This window comes from Rhinolophus hipposideros (assembly GCF_964194185.1).
Source record: "Rhinolophus hipposideros genome assembly, chromosome: 2".
In the NCBI taxonomy this organism is placed as follows: domain Eukaryota; kingdom Metazoa; phylum Chordata; class Mammalia; order Chiroptera; family Rhinolophidae; genus Rhinolophus; species Rhinolophus hipposideros.
In genome coordinates, this window is record NC_138048.1 from 53,696,735 (window position 1) to 53,717,190 (window position 20,456).

General features: G+C 33.9%; 1 protein-coding gene across 2 annotated transcripts in view; it reads left to right on the plus strand.

The window, feature by feature from the left end:
- Nucleotides 1-648: 648 nt before the first annotated feature.
- The window catches only part of ATP13A3 (ATPase 13A3), a 62,814-nt gene continuing 43,006 nt past the window's right edge, over nt 649-20,456 (plus strand). For both annotated transcript variants that reach the window (XM_081075273.1, XM_081075274.1), the window contains exons 1-13: nt 649-717; nt 896-958; nt 7,920-8,018; nt 9,260-9,433; nt 10,111-10,293; nt 10,601-10,671; nt 12,348-12,428; nt 13,610-13,679; nt 15,436-15,570; nt 16,004-16,076; nt 18,329-18,460; nt 19,815-19,994; nt 20,135-20,292. In XM_081075273.1, the coding sequence (XP_080931399.1) occupies nt 673-717; nt 896-958; nt 7,920-8,018; nt 9,260-9,433; nt 10,111-10,293; nt 10,601-10,671; nt 12,348-12,428; nt 13,610-13,679; nt 15,436-15,570; nt 16,004-16,076; nt 18,329-18,460; nt 19,815-19,994; nt 20,135-20,292 (1,464 nt within the window). In that variant the 5' untranslated portion in view covers nt 649-672. The remainder of the gene's footprint in view (nt 718-895; nt 959-7,919; nt 8,019-9,259; nt 9,434-10,110; nt 10,294-10,600; nt 10,672-12,347; nt 12,429-13,609; nt 13,680-15,435; nt 15,571-16,003; nt 16,077-18,328; nt 18,461-19,814; nt 19,995-20,134; nt 20,293-20,456) is intronic.

A 20,456-nucleotide genomic window follows, 5' to 3' on the forward strand; every position in this document is an offset into this window, starting at 1 on the left:
TTATTTGAGAATGTCTTTTGTAATAATGTGGTTTTGCGAATTTTGGAGTAGTACATTTTTAATTTTAGTTTTTTGCTTCAGCCTTGCTGATGTTGCCAAATACTGACTGAAGTAAACAATTAAATTAAAAATGCATTATTTAAAATTGCTTTGCTTGAAGTTTTACTTGAGTTACAGATTGTTCTCTAAATCACCTTGTGAAATTACTTACTTTGGAATTCTAGGCACATGTATAGAATATCCTTAAACCCTTCACACATACACTGTTACAATACTGTTGGTACAACAATGAGAAATTCAGGTTTTGAAGCAAAGAAGATTTAGAGGTTTGGGGATTTCTATGCCTGTTAAAGCCAACTCATCTTGTTTTAGGAAATGAAATATGACAGCTCTTATTCTAAAGAGCATGCTTTAAATGGTTCCTAGAAATTATATAATGGGAAAAAATAAGTAAACTTTAAAAAATTAGTATTAGATTTAGTGAGATTTATTCCTGATAGCTTCACTTTTTCCTGTGCTGATAGTTTTACTCACACACACAAAAATCAAGTTCATTGTAAATGCAAGGAAGGGTTTGGTTAAGCACAATAGCCTATGAGCTTCTTGCTTTTTAGATAACATCAAGGCTCGGGCATGCACTGTGGAAGTGGGGCTTCAGTGTGGTAGCTCGATATGATTTATTCAAGTAACAGGAGCTCGACCAGTGCTAGTCAGATGGTAAGAGGGGTATAGCTTCTGAAAACCCATTTAAAGTCAGTAAATTAAAAAATCCTAAATTTTAAGGTCTTAATAATTTTGGAAGAAGTTCAGGAAAAAATCCAAAATAAATATTTGGCAGAGAATTCTCACTTGAATGGATTTTTATGCTTAGATTTATTTTATTTTTATTATTAAGAGCCAGCTTTTGAAAGCTCTGCTAATATCAGCAATTGGGAGGAATGCTGATGTAGTGCTATTGGTAAGAAAAATTTCTTTGTTTCTTATGAGCTTGATTAAAAAACACATGCATTCCAGCACACCACCAACGCTATACTTCTGTAAGTTAAATGGAGTTTAGAAGTTTTCTATTAATGCTTTAAATGTCTAATTAGGTATATGGTAAAATAGTATTTAATGTGTATTTTCATCTTGATAGGCAGTATGTTTTAAATTATGTTTATATAGATTTTTATCTTCATGGAGTCATAGAACTGTTAAGGGCTTTCTATTTATGTACATGGTTTTAAAATTTAAATCTACATTTACAGTACATTTTAAATGTAAACTGTTGGAATTGTTCTTGTTGGATTTTACTAAAAGTTTATGTGAAAGGTGAATTCTTGGTAATTTCTTGTGAGGTATAATGTGTGTAAAGAGAATAATAATTGGTGGTTTTTAGAGCAGCTTTTTATTTAAATTATTTGTATTACCTTTAATATTTCAACTTTGGTAAGACTTGGTAAGACACAAATTTTGCCTTAAAAAGGAGCTAAATTTTGGAGAAATAACACTTGTTAAAAGAGTAATGAGATAATTTGGTCAAGAATTATAATGAGAAAAGTATGAAAATAGATTGTCATAGGCAGTGCACTATATACATAGTAGCTTATTTAAAAATTAATTGGAGTATTTTTTGCTATGTTTAGTGTTTGTTTTTTTTTTTTTTTTTGGGTGGTGGTTAGTTTTTAACTGTAGAAGATGAAATGAGAATATACTGTGTTTCCCCGAAAATAAGACCTAACCGGAAAATAGGCCCTAGCATGATTTTTCAGGATGACATCCCCTGAACATAAGCCCTAATGCATCTTTTGGAGCAAAAATTAATATAAGACCTGGTCTTATTTTCAGGGAAACACAATAGTTATGTTAGACTAAGGTGAATTCAGAGATATTTTGGGAAAAGATTTTAAATAGTTATAACTACGTGGACTTAATGAAAACAATGCATTTTAATGATAATTCATTTTATAAAATTATAAAAAGTATGCTTATTTATCTACTAATACATTCTACACTGAAAAATTAGGATTTACAAAGGTGGGGAAGTACATCTATATTCCTAGGTGATGGATAAAAAATCAGAGTGAAGAGGCATTATGTTCAAAACCCAGCAGTATGCCTGGTACAGAATAGGTTGAATCATTGGAATTTGGATTCATAGAAGCAGAATTCTCAAGATTTTATGGGCTTTGGTGCCAGGAATGAAAAAAAATTTTTTTCATGTAAAAGCTTTAGATGAGTGCTGTTATTTAATTAAAAGAATTTGTATTGTAGATAATTTCTCTATACTGGAAAGTAGAAAGATTAGTATAATGAACTCATGTACTTATTGCTCAGCTTTTAACTCAGCTTTAGCAGTTATTAACTCATGGCCATCCCCTGACTGATAAAGATAGGTGTTTTTTTTTTAATTTAAAATTTTTTTATTTGTAAGTTCAAAACTAGAAAAGTTGCTGTATTGATGTAAAATTGTCCATTACATTCCGTGATTATCCTTCTGACATTTGCAGAATCTGTATTGATGTCTCTTCTCTTATTCCTAATATTGGTCATTTGTATCTACCCCTGCCTTCTCTTTGAGTCTAATAATGATCAATTTTATTCATCTCAGAGAACCAGCCTTTGGTTCATTCATTTATTTTTCCATTTTTCTGTGTTTTATTTCATTGATTTCTTTTCTAAATTTGATTTCCCCTTAGTGCTTACTCTGGATGTAATTTGCTGCTTACTACTTTATTAAGGTATTAATAGAAGCTGAAGTCATGATTTGAGACCTTTCCTCTTTTCAGATACTGGAACTTAGTGCTATATATTTTTTAGATACTGTTTTAGTGGAGTCTCACAAATTTTGATATGTTATGTTTTCATTTTCATTCAGTTCAGAATACTTTGTATTTTCCCCATTGATTTCTTAGACTCATGGATTTTTTTTTTTAGAAGTGTATTATTTTGTTTCCAAGTATTAAGGCTTTTCTACTTATTGTTAATAATTTCTAATTTAATTCAGTTGTATTCAGAATATGCTTTGTATGGCTTGAATCTTTTTTATGTCCCAGAATGTGTTCTTCCTTGGTAAATGTTCTGTTGAGTGTTAAAAGAATGTATATTTTACTGTAGTTGAGTAGTGTTGTGACCAATTGGGACCACTTGATTGGTACTGTTGTTCAGCTCTTCTATATCCCAACTAGTATTTTTTAACTCTACTTGTTCTCTTATTGAGGGAGTAGTATTGAAATGAAATCTGAAACAATAATTGTGAATGTCTGTTTTCCTTCAGTTTTATCAGTTTCTGCTTTGTGTATTTTGAAGGTCTGTTAAGTGTATACATGTTTAGGATTATTATTTTATCTTCATGAATTAACCCCTTTGTCATTATGGAATGGCTTTATCTCTGGTAATATTCTTTGCTTTGAAATCTCCTTTGTTTGATATTAATACATTCATTCCAGCTTTATTTTGAATAGTGTTTGCTTGGTATATCTTCCATTTACTTTTAACCTACTTGTACCTTTATATTTAAGTTGTGTGCAGTTACCTAGTCTTGCATTTCAAAACTACAACCCCAACCTGCCTTTTAATTGCTGTTTAGGCCATTTATATTTAATGTAATTATTGATAGGCTTAAATCAGTCATCTTGCTATTTTTCTATTAGCCTATTGTTTCCTTTTTCCTTTTTTTGCTTATTACAGCAATTGAGTATTTTTTTATGGTTCTGTTTAATCACCTTTGCTGTTTTTTTAGCTATGACTTTGTTTTACTTAGTGGTTCCTTTAGAGTTCATAGTATACATCTCCAACTTATTATGATACACCTTTAAGTGATATTACATTATTTCATGTATTGTATAAGAACTTATAAGAATTTACTTATGTTTCTCCCTGTTCTTTGTGCTGTTATGTGTATTTACCCATATAGTTAACCATTTTTGATGTTCTTCATTCCTTTGTGGAGATCCATATTTCCATCTGTTAATTATTTTTTTTCTGCCTAAGGACTTTTAACATTTTTTAAAATAGTGTAGGTCTGCTGCTAGTAAATTTCTTTTCAGCTTTTGTGTCTCTAAAATAATGTCTTCATTTCACCTTTGATTTTGGAAGATATTTTTGCTGGGTATAGAATTCTATAAATAGTATTTTATTTTCTTAGTACTTCAAAGATATTGCTTTGCTGCCTTCTCACCTGTATTATTTTTAGTAAGAAATCTCATGTCGGTCTTAGCTGTCTTTGTAGGTAACATGTCTTTTTTCACTCTCTCCTTTCAAGATACTTTTCATCACTTGTTTTGAGCAATTTGAAGATGACATGCCTTGGTGTAATTTCCTAATGTTCCTTGGCTGACTTTTTTTTTTTTTTTTTTAATTAATTTTATTGGGGTGACAATTGTTAGTAAATTTACATAGATTTCAGGTGTACAATTCTGTATTACATCGTCTATAAATCCCATTGTGTGTTTACCACCCAGAGTCAGTTCTCCTTCCATCACCATATGTTTGATCCCCTTACCCTCATCACCCACCCCCCACCCCCTTACCCTCTGGTAACCACTAAATTATTGTCTGTGTCTATGAGTTTTTGTTTCTCATTTGTTTGTCTTGTTCTTTTTGGTTTATATACCACATATCAGTGAAATCATAGGGTTCTCTGCTTTTTCTGTCTGACTTGTTTCACTTAGCATTATTCTCTCGAGATCCATCCATGTTGTCACAAATGTTCCTATATCATCTTTCCTTAACGCTTGGCTGACTTTTAGTTGGGCTTCTTGGATCTGTGGACTTACAAGTTTTTCAGCTGATTTGGAAAAAAATTCGGGCCGTTATGTCGTTACATATTTTTTGGTCCCCCTCACCTTGCATGCATCTTAGTGTGCTTGAAGTTGTCTCACAGCTTACTGTTGTTGTGTGTGTGTTTTCCCTAGTCTTCTTCATTTTTTATTTTGGGTGTTACATTATTATGCCTGCTAGTTCATTGATTTTTTTCTGTAATGTCAAATCTGCTCATAATTCCATCTAGTATGTTTTTCATCTCAGATATTGCACTTTTTATCTTATATTCCATTTGGTTCTTTTTTATTTCTCACATCTCTACTACCATGTTCAATATTTCCTCTAGGTTTTTGAACACATGGACTACAGTTATAGCAGCTGTTTCAATGTCCTTGTCTACCAATTTTATTATCTGTGTCAGTCCTGGGTCCTTTTCTCTAGATTTATTTTTTTCTCATTGGTTGTATTTTCTTTCTTCCTTGCATTCCTGTTAAGTTATAACGGGATGCTAGCCATTGTGACTTACTGGGACTAGATAGTTTATAAACCTGTAAGTCTACTTGAATTTTATTCTTGAAGCAATTAAGTTACTTAGAAACAATTTTATCTTTTCAAGTCTTAAAAGCTTTGTTAGGCAGGACTAGCTTTTAGGACTACTAAAGCAAAACTCTTCTAAACACTCTCCCCTGATTCCTTGTGTCTAATGAGGTTTTTCACTGTGTTTGGGGGAAACAGGCACTCTTCCCAGCCGTGTGAGCCCTGACGCTTTTTTCCCTTTAATCCTTTTGGGTGGTTCTTTCCCCGGATTCTGGTAGTTTCCTCACACACAAAGGCTGATCAGTACTCAGCTAAAGACGTGAGGGGGATCATCTTGCAGATTTTCAGTGTTCTTTCTCTGTACAGATCTCTCCTCTGGTAATCTGCCCTGCACACCTGGTCCCTTTGTGCCTCCCCAGACTCCCAGCTTCATCTCCCCAACTCAGGGAGACTACTCTGCCCCCCCCCCCCCCCCCCCGCATTCCCTACCCTCCTATTTTGTGGCCTGTAAACTCTTTAGTTTGTAAACTGGGACAATTGTAAAACTCACCAAGTTTGCTGCTTCTCATCTCTGTATCAGTTTTCTTCTTTGCCTGATGTCCAATTTCTTGAAAACTGTTTTTTTGTATATTTTGTACATTTTGTTGTTGCCATCATTTTAGGCAGGAGGGCAAATCGGGTTCCTGTTTTTGCATCTTGGTTGGAAGCAGAAGTCTCTCCATATAAGAATTGGAAGTAGTTCCTTCCCCTAAGAAACATTTCAGGTGGTGGTGATGGGAAATGAATATCCAAATTATATGTATTTAGTTATAAAAATGAGTCTTATGAATCCTGAATGATGATCCTGAGATTCACGTCAGAATTTAAGGAAGAACCATAGACTGAAGGTTAAAAACTACAGACTGGTGGTATTCTTTAGTGGGGACAGTGTCAGGGCAGAGTGCCTTTGCGTTACCCTTTGAAGGTAGGTACGCGCTATTTACCTGGCATGGTTAGGCAACAACAGCTGATCTTTTCTACGGGGAAAGAGGTTGGGCTTGCTCCTTCTCCCCATTATACATCGAAATCGTACTGATTTGATAGAGCAGTCTTACCTTGAGGGGAATGACTCTGGTAGCATGCTTCAGGGTTGTAACACTACCCTAGACTGAAAAGAAATTGTTAGTAAATCGCTCAAAGGGTTTTGCATGACAATGTGGCTTGTTTTGGAGAAGTTGGACCAGATACTTTTACAGTTTGTTTTGGAAGGGGTGTGTGTGTGTGTGTGTGTGTGTGTGTGTGTGTGTGTACACATCCATATTTGTAATCAAATTCCTGAATTTTATTTTTGTAGAAAGACTCTACTTAGCCCAGACTCCATCTTCAGGGCCACTGGAAGGTAGAGAAATTCTGGGTACTGCTGTAGGAGACGTCAGTATTTTTTATTGGTCATTTTGTTGACATAAATCAAGATATTTCAATAATCTCATATAGGATTAGTTTAAAATCCTGCAGTTAGTTTTATTTAGCTATTAATTTCTATCATGTAAACATTAAATTAGTTATTGCTATCTTAGCACAAAGTCTTCATCTTTTGAGTGCCTACCATGTGTCAAGCCTGTCCTACACACTGGATAGATAGAGGTATGCCATCTGGAATGAGGGAGGTAATATTACCGCTGTTCTGCAGAGATCACCTTAAAGCAGTGCCTCTCAAACTCTTTAGGCTTACACCCATAATCTTGACAATTTATTGTGAACTCTAAAGAGCTTTATGTGGATTATATCTGTTGATAACGTATTAGTTAAAACTGGTATATCTTTGAGAATATTAGTTTGATAAAACATAATAGTAACAAACATTACATATTAAGTAACATTTTCCTGAAAAGTATTTGCCAAAACAAAACAAAAAACGGTTCATAAGAAAACTGGCATTGTTTTTCAATTTGCAGATCTCTTTAATGTATGCTGAATGTCTAATATTTGAAATTCATCATATTTTTTAATACAGGAAAATTTGTCAATGAGCTCAATGGATTTTCTCTTAGACAAATATCACGGGTAGTCAGAAACAATCAGAAAATTGCATAGTGGACTTTGACTCAGAATGGAGGATTCAGTTGAGTGCTCTCCAATAGGGGTACACCTGTCATAGGGATTGACTCTTGGCCAGGGAGTGTCATTCTTGTAATAGATGCTCAGCAAATATTTGTTGGATGATTAGTTTAATCCCTGGGAGGTTTTGGGTTAGTTTCACTACTGGTGCTTTACTTCTTCACTATACTTCAAACAATAAATTAAGTTGTGAGAAGCACTTTTAGCTTCAAGTGGCACAACTAGGTTACTTCTCTGAGTCTGGAGAACAAGAAAGGAAGATTCTGTAGAGTTTCTCCCAGAATTTAAATTGTTTTGTAGCAAGGCTATTGCTAGTATAAATTAATGAATAAATACGCCAAATTTTTTGATAGTAAGTAATGCCAGTTCAAGAACTGCACACCATTGAAAATGTCATTAGAACCAGCAAGCACTTCAGTGACTACTTAAGTATCAGTTAAACTTTGATACATGTATCACAATGAGAAATGTGATAGTATGAAGTTATATAGTCTACTAAGATACAAAATAATTCCCTAACATTTGTTCCTCTCTCTCCTCAGTTATCTTCAGCTGTTCTGAAGCACACGACCTTTCAAATCACTGTAGATATGGACAAAGAAGAAAGGAAGACTATCAACCAGGGTCAAGAAGATGAAATGGTAACCGGTTTTTATAATTTACTTATAAAGTATAAAGAATTTTTCTCTGCAATTTATTATTCTAGGGGAGTAGAAAAGTATATTTAAAAAACCCAGCTAAATCAATATGCTTTCCTCATCCTGTGTTTTTGAATTGGGATTATGTTAACATCTCTTTGTTGATTTTAGTATAATTCCTGTTTCACTTGTCAACTATTAAAACTTAGAGGAAAGAGGTATATTTTTTTGTTTGTTTGGTAATTTAAGAAGTTATGTTAGCTAATGCTTAAGTATAATCCCAAATACAAAATTTCTAATTTTGATTTATAAAAATGTTTAAAATCAGCTTAATAAAAAACAACTTCTGAACTCTGTGTGTGTGGGGAGAGGGAGGGTTGTCAGGTAAAATATAAGATACCCTGTTAAACGTTAAATGTGAATTTCAGATAATCAAGGAATCAATTTTTAGTATAGTGTCCCAATGTCCAAAATATTGCATAGGGCAACAAAAAAATACTAGTTTTTTTTTAAATCTGAAATTTAAATTTAACTAGGACCGCTGCGTTTTCATTTGCTAAATTTGGTAACCCTTGTTAGGAAGGGGGATAACTGAAACAACTGAAATAATTTGGGTCATGAGGTCTAATTGATAGTCATAGTGGTATTGGGATAATTAACGAATGATTTGGAAAAAAAGTAGTGAAAACCTATCTCATCTAAATGAAATGTGATATTCTGAAACAGAAATAAGACAGTGAAAAAACTGGTGAAATCCTAATAAAGACAGATTTACTTAATAATAATGAACAGTATTAATTGCTTTGATTTTGATAAATGTACTGAGATATTAACATTGGAGGAAACTGGATGAAGCATATATAGGAATTCTTAATATTTTTGTAACTTTTCTGCAAATCTAAACTTATTCCAAAATTAAAAGTTTATTTCAAAAACTACCTCATAACAAGATAAATTCTTGAAGAATTAAAAAGGTAAATATATTTTTTATCAGTGGGAAAGTGTTATGTTATTAAGCATAACATCAAATGTAAAACCATAGCATGTAAATATCAACATATTTAACTATTTAAAAGTGTAACTTTGATCTCGTCGAAACAAAATTCATAGGTAAATTAATGGGTTGGGAAAATATTTTTCGTTTATGTGACAAGACACTGACACCTATTTGGAAAACAAAGAACTTTGGAGTTTCTCTCTCACAGCATTTGATGCTTGATCATATGATGACTGTGTCCGTACAGGAGATTTATGGCTATAACTTGTGTCGCTGGAAGCTCGCCGTGGTGTCTGTAGGAGTGGTGTGCACCGGCGGCTTTCTCCTCCTCCTCCTGTACTGGATGCCTGAGTGGCGGGTGAAGGCCACCTGCATTAGAGCTGCAATTAAAGACTGTGAAGTGGTGCTGCTGAGGACTACTGTAAGTGCACGGCGTCGCTGTCGCCCATTATCTGCGGAGGGAAATGTGTCTGTGTGTGTACGCTGTTCAAACCAGTGGATGAAGAGAACATCACTGCTAAGATACAATGAGGAGTGCGGTCACAGTAATTCTAAAGCCCCTGAGTTTGAAGTGCATGTTACCACAGCAGTTAGCGTATAAGGAATCTTACTGATGCTCAGAACCACCCTTTTCTTTTATAGCTCTGGATGCGCTGACAGATTAGATGCTTGTGCCAAGGTGACTGGACAGTTAGCACTATATCTTAGATCTCTTATTCGCTAGACCAGCTGCCTTTACTGTGTACTGCTGCTGCAACCCAGTGTTTTTTGTTTTTTGTTTTTTTATCCAAATTGGAAGCATTTTATAAGAGGCTTTAATATCTAATCTCAGTATGTTGATGGGTAAATTAAGAAATTATTCATGACCTTTTATGGGATATTGTATCAATGAAGTATGTCACTTAAATGGTGAGTAATGGAAAGCACTTCACACTTAAATTTATGCATCTTCATGAAATGTTTTAACATTTGGTGAGTAGGAAGTGCTGCTTTCTCAGTTAGAGATGAACAAATAATATGTAAGAGATGGAAATCAAATAAAAATATAGGAAGTTATATAATATACATAATTGGCTTATTACCTTTCTCTCTTCTAAGGATGAATTCAGAATGTGGTTTTGTGCAAAAATTCGCTTGCTTTCTGTGGAAACTAATCCGTTTTTGAGTCCAAAATCTATGGCTAATAAAGTTTCGAATGGCCATGCTATTCTTTTAAATGAAAATCTGGCTGAAGAGAACAGACATGAGATAAGTACACATTCACAGATGCAATCAGAACAGGTATTGTGATATTAATCTCAAAGTTTCTTTAAAAATCAGAAATGTTACATTTTATGCCATCTTGGATAGTGTATAATTTTGTGCTTGCAGTTATTTTTGTTTGAGATAAATTTATATGCATGTAAAATACCCATTTATCACTACATATAACAGTTTAGGTATTAGTAGAAGAAACAGATTATGTGTCATATGTGAAAACTTTAATTTTAATATGTTGTTATGTGACAAATTTGTGTTAGTAAACTTAATTGATAACAAGTAATGATAATGCTTTTTGATGTAACATTCATTTATGTATGTTCTATAGATTCGTTATTTCACCCACCATAGTATAAAATACTTCTGGAATGATACCCTTCACAATTTTGATTTCTTAAAGTAAGTAATTTTCTTTTGTTTGGATTATATTATGAGTATATTAAAAATGTTTTAGATAGAAAAGAATTTATTCTAGTGAAGAGATTTACATGAAATTGAAGAGATTTTTATTTATATAACTTTTATTCACTTATTCATTAACAACTCTTGGTGTTATTTAAATACTGATTAACCATTTTAGAATCAATCTCACCTGCAATTTATACCTTGGCAAAATTTACATAAAAGTTAGAAGCAGTGTAATCCTAAAATCCATTCTGAGTCTGAGTTCTTTACTTCTTGAGGGTTCATCTCAAAGTGAATTTTGAGTACCTCTTATAGCCTGTCTGAATCATTACCTCCCAGTTTGCTGACAGTTACATCTACTTGTATTTGAGGGATGGAGCGATAGACAAACAGAAATTTAACTTTACTATGTGGGTTAAAATGGGACATTGTCAAATGCGTTAAGCTTTGGGTGGGACAAATTAGAGTAGTCCCTTAAAATTTATTTTTGTGGAGGCTTCAAGTTATGTAAGTACTAAATTAATGAGGAGTCTATTTTTATTGCTTTTGTTAAGCTGATTATTATAAATGCCCATTAAGTATTGTTGCTTGAGGATGCTAAAGGAATTCTAATATCAATATAAAGAGAATCACCTTATGAACATTTAAAATATTCATACCTGGATTTTTAACCTTGACAGTAAGAATTGGAATATTCTAGAATGGACCAGGAGATTTCCACATGCCTAGTTCTGAAGAGCATTCCTAGTTAAGAACCACTGCCTTACAGACCACAGCCAATGAGCTGCCATTTGAAAAAAAAAAAAAATTGATTTGGAACTCATCCCTGCTGCCTTTAGAGAGGTCATAAACTTTGGGGAAAAATGTCAAACATATTGCCGTGCAGTCTTTGCCAACCATAGAAACATGTAGAATTTAAGCTTATCCTAATGCTAGCAGTTAATTATGGAGCTTAGTTTTCCCATCTGAAAAAAGTGGAAAAGGATTGGAATTAAATGATATGAAAGATTCTCTTCAAAGTTCTTTGACTAGTATCTCGGTAAAAGAAGCATAATTAAGACATTTGGAGGGAAAAGTAGATAGTTTAGTCGAATCCCACTTAGAATTGTTACAGATTTTAGACATTGCCTGGGACTCATATAAATTCTGTACTTCTCTCCCTGGTATGCGTTAGGTCAGGGAAAGGTTTGGATTGATGTTTTTGTAGGAAGAAAAATAAGTGAAGGGATTTCTTAGTGTGAAGCTTAAAAAATTGAAGAGGGAAAGCTATGTAAATAAAAACTAAAATGTTTTCTCATCTTTAGTTTGGAATTCTCAAACTAATCATACTTTACATTTAACTTGATTAATTTAATTATTAACTCTTACAGCTTTGGTACACAGCCTTAAAGGATAATAATATTATATAAACTTGAGTATTTAGAGCCACTTTATCATGTGATAGAAACACTGGATAACTTAGAAGTTGTCACATTTGAGACTTAGACCTTTCTTATTGTTTATCTTAGGAATTTGAGGTTTTAAGATTCTCATTCATTATCTCAATTTTTGTTAAGGGTTTCTATTTTTAAGGTAGTCACACTTTAAAATCAGGAATATAGAAAAATGAGGCATTAAGACATTTGGATATTTTAAACTTTGTTTAAAGTAAAAACTTTGGATTTATTTAGGGGACTGGATGAAGGTGTTTCTTGTACGTCAATTTATGAAAAGCATAGTGCAGGACTGACAAAGGGGATGCGTGCCTACAGGTAACTTTTATGCCACTAAAGTTAGACCTGTTATCAAAAGTCCTCAATAAGGTAGTGTGCACAGCCCGCCCTTTTACCATGGAGCTGTACGTGTTAACATTTAAATATTATAGACGTACTAGTTGACAACTTACTGGTATTTTATTTGGATAAAACTGTCTCTCAGTTTAAGTATCATAAAAATGTTGAAGCTGATATTTTGAAGTTGATGCCATGAAAATATTCCATAGTTCATCAATCCTAAGGTGCACGTTTTCCTACATTTTAACATCTTTAAAAGGGGGGATATGTCCCACAAGGAATGGAGTATCATTCTTTACTTCACAGCGTTTCTATCTTTCTTGATGGTGCATAGAATAATGGGTATATCCTATTGATAGCATCTTAGATTTTTCTGAAATATATTGGGAATTTTAAACATGAGCACAGATTTACCACGGAGGATTTGTAAATTGGGAGACAGTCTTTTTTATCATGTTATTCTCTACTAAAGTATAAAAACATATCAGTGTATTGCATATTTTAAATATAAATGGCATTTTGAAATTAAATTAGACATTTTCTTACACTCCTGTAGCATGTTTTGTCAAAGTGTTAAAATGTAAAAGAATTCATTCATGCAGACTTAATACTTTTTAAAAGGCAAGAATTACTGTATCATATAGAAAGTACTATTATACCATAAAGAATTTAAGTGGAAGGATTTAAGCAACTTAAGTATTTTTTTAAAAAGTTAAATGTACAATGTTTTGAAATAAACATACTTAGTACGGTATTCTTACTAGAAAAATAGTACAGGACCTTTCAAATTGATTTATTTAGTTTCTTGCAAAAATTAATTGCAATTGAAAATTGTTGAGACCTTTTATATTCAAAAATGGAAAAGAGCCTTTACTGACATGGTTATTATAAACTAGTGGAAAAGATACTTGTCACCCAAAAAGATATGTACAGAATGATACAAAATGTGAATGGTACATTTATCTAATATCGACTAGATTGATTTAAATACTGTAGCTAGAGAATTTGAATTGTAGAAGACAAGTATTTAGAAACATGAATGTTTAAGTTCTAGATTTAAGAGCAATCTATGGTTTGAGTGTTTTGCGGTGAAATGCCTTCCCTAAATTATACTATTATTATGTAACATAATGTATTACTATTATATTTTCTTGTTATAGAAAATTGCTGTATGGAGTAAATGAAATTTCTGTGAAAGTGCCTTCTGTTTTTAAGCTTCTAATTAAGGAGGTAAGACTGTTGTGCATGTCTCAACAATTGGGATCAATAGATTTGTCAACTTGAAAAGAGCCATGATTTGAGTAACGGGACACTATTAGTTTTCTGTTTCCTAACTTCTGTCTTTCTCTCTCTTTTTTTCCATTTGGATGGTAAAGATAATAACTCTGGTAGAGAAATAATTTGGCACATAAATTACCTTTTTATTTTGTCTTTTTCTTTTTTTTTTGCTTATCTGTATTTTTTTTTCTTTCTTTTAATTCTCAGGAAGTTGCTCATTTAAATCCTGCCGTGTCCTTTTTTGTTTTCAATTTTTAAACAGTTTGTCATGCTTTATTCTTCATGTGGTGTTTTGTGGTACCTTATTGGAAACTAGACATTGTCCCATAACTTTGGAATACAAAACATGACCTGATGATTGGGTTTAGCCTGGGAAGAACCGTGTCAATAGTTATTGTAGTGACTGTTGCTCTAAGTGTCATAGAAGAGGTGTGAGTAAAGGTTGTGCCTGTAAAGGAAGGGAGTAAGTGGTTTTGCCCAGCAGAATTAGGCTCTCCAGTCTTCTGATTTGTTTGCCAAAGATCAAGAGTAGCTTATTGGATGAATACTTTTAGTAGAAATAACAGATTGTTTTCCATGAGTTCCTGAGAGTGGCTGTACAGTGCTGCTTTAGAACATAGCAAAGTGTGGTAGTGATAGGAGTTAGAAAGCCTGGTTTGTAATATGGTTCCATCTGTAACTAGCTTTGTCGTGAGAAAACCTTTCTCTCTGCTGCTTTTTATCTGTAAAAATGGAGTCTTTTCTAATTATCTCATTTAATTTGGAAGTAAAATGGGTCTCTCTCTCTCTCTCTCTCTCTCTCTCTCTCTCTCTCTCTGTCTCTCTCTCTGTGTAAATTATATATACAGAGGGTGCCAAAAAATATATACACATTTTAAGAAAGGAAAACTGTATTAAAATTGTAATAATATATACTGATAACGAAAGATGAATACAAGTCACATCTGACTTCTGCAATTACAGGAGGTGCTCATAGTGGTTACCATCAGCGTCCAGACATTTCTGATTATGGTGAACTACTGCTTGAGCAACGTTGACCAAAGTGTCCACTTGTATACAGTTTTTTTGGCACCTCCAGTATATATGAAGTGCTTTGAAAAGTATAGAAGCAGCAGTTTTAAGACAATGAGACATTATTAAAGAAATTGATAAAATATTGTGAAATTTGGGCAAATGAGGTCTATTGCCAGGACTCCCTTATTTCTTTTCTCTTTCAGGTTTAGAGCCTTAATTACTTCTTTAGAAAAAAGCAAACCAGTGTAACATTTCATATTTGTCTTCCTTTTGGACTATAGTGAGCCTTTGACTTATAAGTAAATTAGTGTTTGGAGTTCACAAAAAGTAAACATTTGTTCCAACTGATTAAAAGTTTTGTATCTTTTAGTCTCCCCGTAATTATTGGAAATAAATGTACTTTATTGCTGAAGCAGAATGAAAAACAGCTAAATTCACATGTTAGCTCTTTCTAGCTGAATCTGTATTTGGGTTTGGTATGACTAATGGATGCAGCTTAATTTAAATTAAGCTTGTTTAGCCAAATGGTAGTAGTTTAATGGTAAAACCATACTAAGCTAACGTCTTGCCCTCCTATGTGGTTAGTACATGTTGCCCTAAGTACCTTGTTGGTTACTTCTTAAATGAAAAAGTGGAAAATCTGTATGGTTATAAATATCTCACTCAGTTTGACTTAAAAATCTTATTTTTTCAGGTTCTCAACCCATTTTACATTTTCCAGCTGTTCAGCGTTGTGCTGTGGTGCACTGATGAGTATTATTACTATGCTCTGGCCATTGTGCTGATGTCTGTAGTATCAATTCTAAGCTCCCTGTACTCCATTAGAAAGGTAAGTCCAGCTCGTTACAGGTTTCACAACTGCACTTGTGTTTCGTAATAACATATAAGGTATATTGAATAGTACTTGGTCCAAAGGAATTCTCAATATAGTGATTGTTTTAGTTATATGAATATATACTTTTTTTATTGAGGTGATTTTTAGAGTCAGACTACCTACCACTTGACTGTCTGGAGTCCAGAGGGATCTATACTTGCTTATCACAGGCCGGAATATTGGTTGTACTGGTTTCAGGGCTAAAGTGCTTCTTATTTTGTCTTGAGCTAAAACATTGAATAATCTTTGAATCTTTTAGTCTTGACATTTTTAAAGGCAGAGTAATATGCATTTATTATATTAACTTACCTTATTGTATAGTACCCTTGCTTTTTAATATCTCAAAGAGTGGGTTTATATTAGTTTTGAATTTTTTTTCTTATTTCAGCAATATGTTATGTTGCATGACATGGTGGCAGCTCACAGTACTGTGAGAGTTTCAGTTTGCAGAGTAAATGAAGGTAAGTACTTCAGGTGACTCTTGGAAAAATAAACTAAACAAAAATATCCGTTAAGTACTAATATGTATACATTAATTTCTTAAGAAATAAAAATAGGTGTTTGGATTTGTACTCATATGAGTTTGTATCAGATTCGTATGTTTACGTAAAATTGTATTTTTTTTTTCTGCAGTGTGACAGGTACTGTATTAGGCTCTGGGGATGCAGTGGTTACCAAGGTGTCCATGGTCCTCGCCATCACCGAACTTCAGTCTAGTTGGAAAGACAGATGATAAACAGTAACAACAAAGTGTGACAAAAGCTATGACAAGGAGAATTCAGGGAATTAGGGAGCGCTCATTTATTGTACGTGTCAGGGATGGCTTCTTTGAGTAAATATTTCTGAAGTGGTTGAATTAGTCAGCTAAGAGGTAGGTGAGCAGTGGTATGGTGGGGATGGGAGAGAGGGAGAAGAGGTTCTCAGGGCCCAAAGGCCTGGAAATTAGACTCTGGTTGCATACTGACTGAAAGAAATTCAGTGTGCAGATGCTGCAAGCTGGTGATGGACAGTCTTCTAAAGCATGCTTAAAGAATTTTGACTTATTCCAAAAGGCAGTGGGAAACTATTGAAGAGTTTTAAGCAGGGGAGTGATCTGATCATATTTTTTGAAAAAAATCATACTGGCTGCCATGTTCAGACTGGTTTAGAGGGGAGTAATATTGAAAGCATGAAATGGATCAAGGTGAAGGTTGTGGACATGGAGAGAAACAGGTGGTTTTGAAAGACACTTAAATGTGGGCATTGAATGGGATCTGGTGATTCGTTGGATACAAGGTGATAGAGCGCTATCAGGCTGGGGGGAGGGGTGTGATGTCATTAAATAGGAGAAGCAGGATTGTGGGGAAGGATAATGTTGTGGACATGTTAGTTTGGTGAGATACTGAAGAGGTAAAGGAGACAAAGGGGAGGCAGCACAGCACCATGGGCCTTGGGGGCAGTATAGCCACTTTGATTTATTGAGAATATCAGTCTCCATTCTCTTGGCTGTAAACACAGTTTGACCTAGCAGGTTACTTCCCTGGGCTTCTTGGTCACTTGCTACTTTAGCCAGGAGTGTCTGTCTGCTTCCCCGAGCTCCAGTCTTATATGTATAGTTTATTGTTCCTCCTCTTCCCACTGTGCTGCTGCTGAAGACATGGGGGAGGCCAGGACACGTACCATTCAACTTCTGCCTTCCTCACCTCCTATGTGTACTCTAACAGGTCATTGATAGTTTGCTTCTTGATACACCTAAGAGGAATAGAATTTAAAGTGGCGTTAACAGCTTTAAAAGAGTAATGTTTTTAAAGCAGGGATCTTATTTTAAAATGAAGATTATTGTACCTGCTATGTGCTAAATATCATTAGAATTATTTTCCTCATAGCTTAGTGAACTAGTTCTTCATGTTTTAGAAAGGAGAGTGTTTGTCCTATAGACTAGTGTCACAAACCATAATTTTCTCCTCACTCATCTTTGTTTATAAACTAGTGTAACTCTTTTGAGCATGGTATGAAGCCTACGTAGGAAAAATAAACAAAGGGAGAGAATGCCCAAATATAACACAATCCTAAAGAAAAATCTTTAACTTGGGAAGATCTTTTAAAAGTGTTTAGCTAGCTTGAATATAGTACACAAAGTTCTAAAGAAATAATGAACTAGATAAAATATCACAATTTTATTTATAAATTTATTTAAAATAATATCTAAAATATTGTTAAGACTATTTTAGGAATATTGAGAAGGCAATGAGACTTTATAGCTTATAAATAATGGCAGTGAGAAGAAGAATGCTGTTAAAAAAGAAATAATGCTAAAATTCTTGTTGCTTTCTTCTGTTTCCAAGGGATCATATAAACCTGTTTATTTACACATTAAAGAGGTTCTCATGACGACTCACTATTTTCTCAGAGGGCTGTTAGCTAAACTGGATCATTGGGTGTTGTAATGAATATGGGAGCCCATTCACTGTGTCGTCAGAGGAGGCTCGGCGTCACCCGTGCACAGTTGGCAATCCTATCAGGGCTCAAGCTAGCCGACACACTCAAACACCACGCCTTGTTGGCCGAAGGAATAATAATCTTATTTGTTGAAATTCTTCATTTATTGGAATTTTCTTATTTAACTCCATTATAGTAATATAGATTAAGTGACCTTTGTATAGATCTTTTGTTTGCTTATTTTTATTCCAATTTAAAGAATATGCATTTCAGACTTTTCTTTCTTTAAATCCAGAAATAGAAGAGATCTTTTCTACAGACCTTGTGCCGGGAGATATCATGGTCATTCCATTAAATGGGACAGTCATGCCTTGTGATGCAGTACTTATTAATGGTACTTGCATTGTGAATGAAAGCATGTTAACAGGTAAACTAAACAAAATGAGTAAAAATCAGATGAGTTGTTTATAATGATATTAGGATTAAGTAGTTACTGATTAAGCTATTTCAAAATTAGCTGTGCCATTTGTATCCTTATGAATGTCCCGTGAATAGGATGGTATTGAAGTTTTGTTTTTTTTTTAATTCTGAGGGCACCAAATTCTGCGTTATACTCAGTTGCGGAACTAAATCACTGTGCTGGTGTTAGCTATGGTACATTTCTTGGCGTGCTCCTAGCCACTCTTCTTGACATGAAGAAATGCTTTATAGTAAGGCAAGAGGAAAGAAGTCCGTAGCCCAGGGGTGTCAAAACTTTTTTCAGTGTTTTTCACCAAGGGCCATATGCGGTAAACTACACCAACAGCTGGGCCACTCACTCGAGGTGAAGTACCACCTCACCTGGTTTATTTAAGTAAACTAAATATATTTTTGGAATTTGCTGTGGGCCAATTAACAATGGATCACGCGCGGCGCGGGCTGCAGGTTTGACGCCCCTGCGCGTAGTCCATAGAGAATGCAACATATTTACCTCTATTTGATGTGTAAAAAATGGGAATAAAGACTTTATATTTTTCTTAAACTGGAGAGAAGTAGACTTTAAAATGACTTCTCTTTGGAAATTCACAATTTGAAGATAGAGCTTGATATATTTTTTATCACATGAATTTTTTTTTATTGCTATAATCTGGTAAGAAAGTGATTCCTATATGATATGTATGTTTTCCTACTGTTAAGAATTTGTCTTAAAACACACTCACACATATAAATATCCCCACACATCTGTGAGCTTTGAAGTGAGAAGTGTGAATGCTGCAGAGAATTAAATTTCAGCATTAAAAAGAATTTGGTTGTTTGTTACTAACAGAACTACTATACACTTTCTCTTCTCTCTTCTCCAGATGCCTTTTTTCTTTCTTACTCCTGAAAGTGTGTGCGTGTGTGTGTAGTGGGGTCAGGAGTAGGTCTTCACATCTCTTTGTGTGCTTGACGTTTCAGAGTGCTTTCCAATTCAGTTCTTAGGGGTAGGAGAACAGGTGCTGGGCTATGGCATCTTAACCTGGTTTCCTTATTCGAAAGGACACAGTCATTTCAAAATGATTACCTTTGAATCACAAATCACTTTCAGGAACTACTGTGGGGATAAGATTTGATATTTTTGGGCAAGGAAATTGGTAGACAAAAAGCTCATCGAATAAACTATGTTATCCACATATGAGAACTTTATTTTAATAGGTATTCTAAACAGTATGATAACATTTAGGGTATTTAATAATTCAAGGTTTATGTGTTTGACACTGATATTTCTCTGCTTTCATTTTTTTTTTTTTTTTTTTTTTTAGGAGAAAGTGTTCCAGTGACAAAGACTAATTTGCCAAATCCTTCAGTGGACATAAAAGGAATGGGAGATGAATTATATAGTCCAGAAATACATAAGCGGCACACTTTGTTTTGTGGGACTACTGTTATTCAAACTCGTTTCTACACTGGAGAACTTGTCAAAGCCATAGTAGTTAGAACAGGTAGAAAACATTTAATCTCTTCTTGCATGGTATAGCATATTTGATGCCTGCTGAATGTTTAAAAAGACATTTTGTTTTGGGAGATAATTCTCATTTTTTATAAAAATATAGTCATTTTCTTCTTTAATTTTCTTTTAAAGGATTTAGTACTTCTAAAGGACAGCTTGTCCGTTCCATATTGTATCCCAAACCAACTGATTTTAAACTCTACAGAGATGCCTACTTGTTTCTTCTGTGTCTTGTGGCGGTGGCTGGCATTGGGTTTATCTACACTATTATCAATAGCATTTTAAATGAGGTATGCACATGGGACTCTTAGTAGTGTTTGATCCTTAATTATCACATGTGACTACTGAGGATTTGTGAGACTGAAGAACTAAAATTCTAATTTAAATTAATTTAACTTTAAAAAGCCATATGAAACAAGTAGCTATTTTATTAGAAAGTACAGATACAGAACAT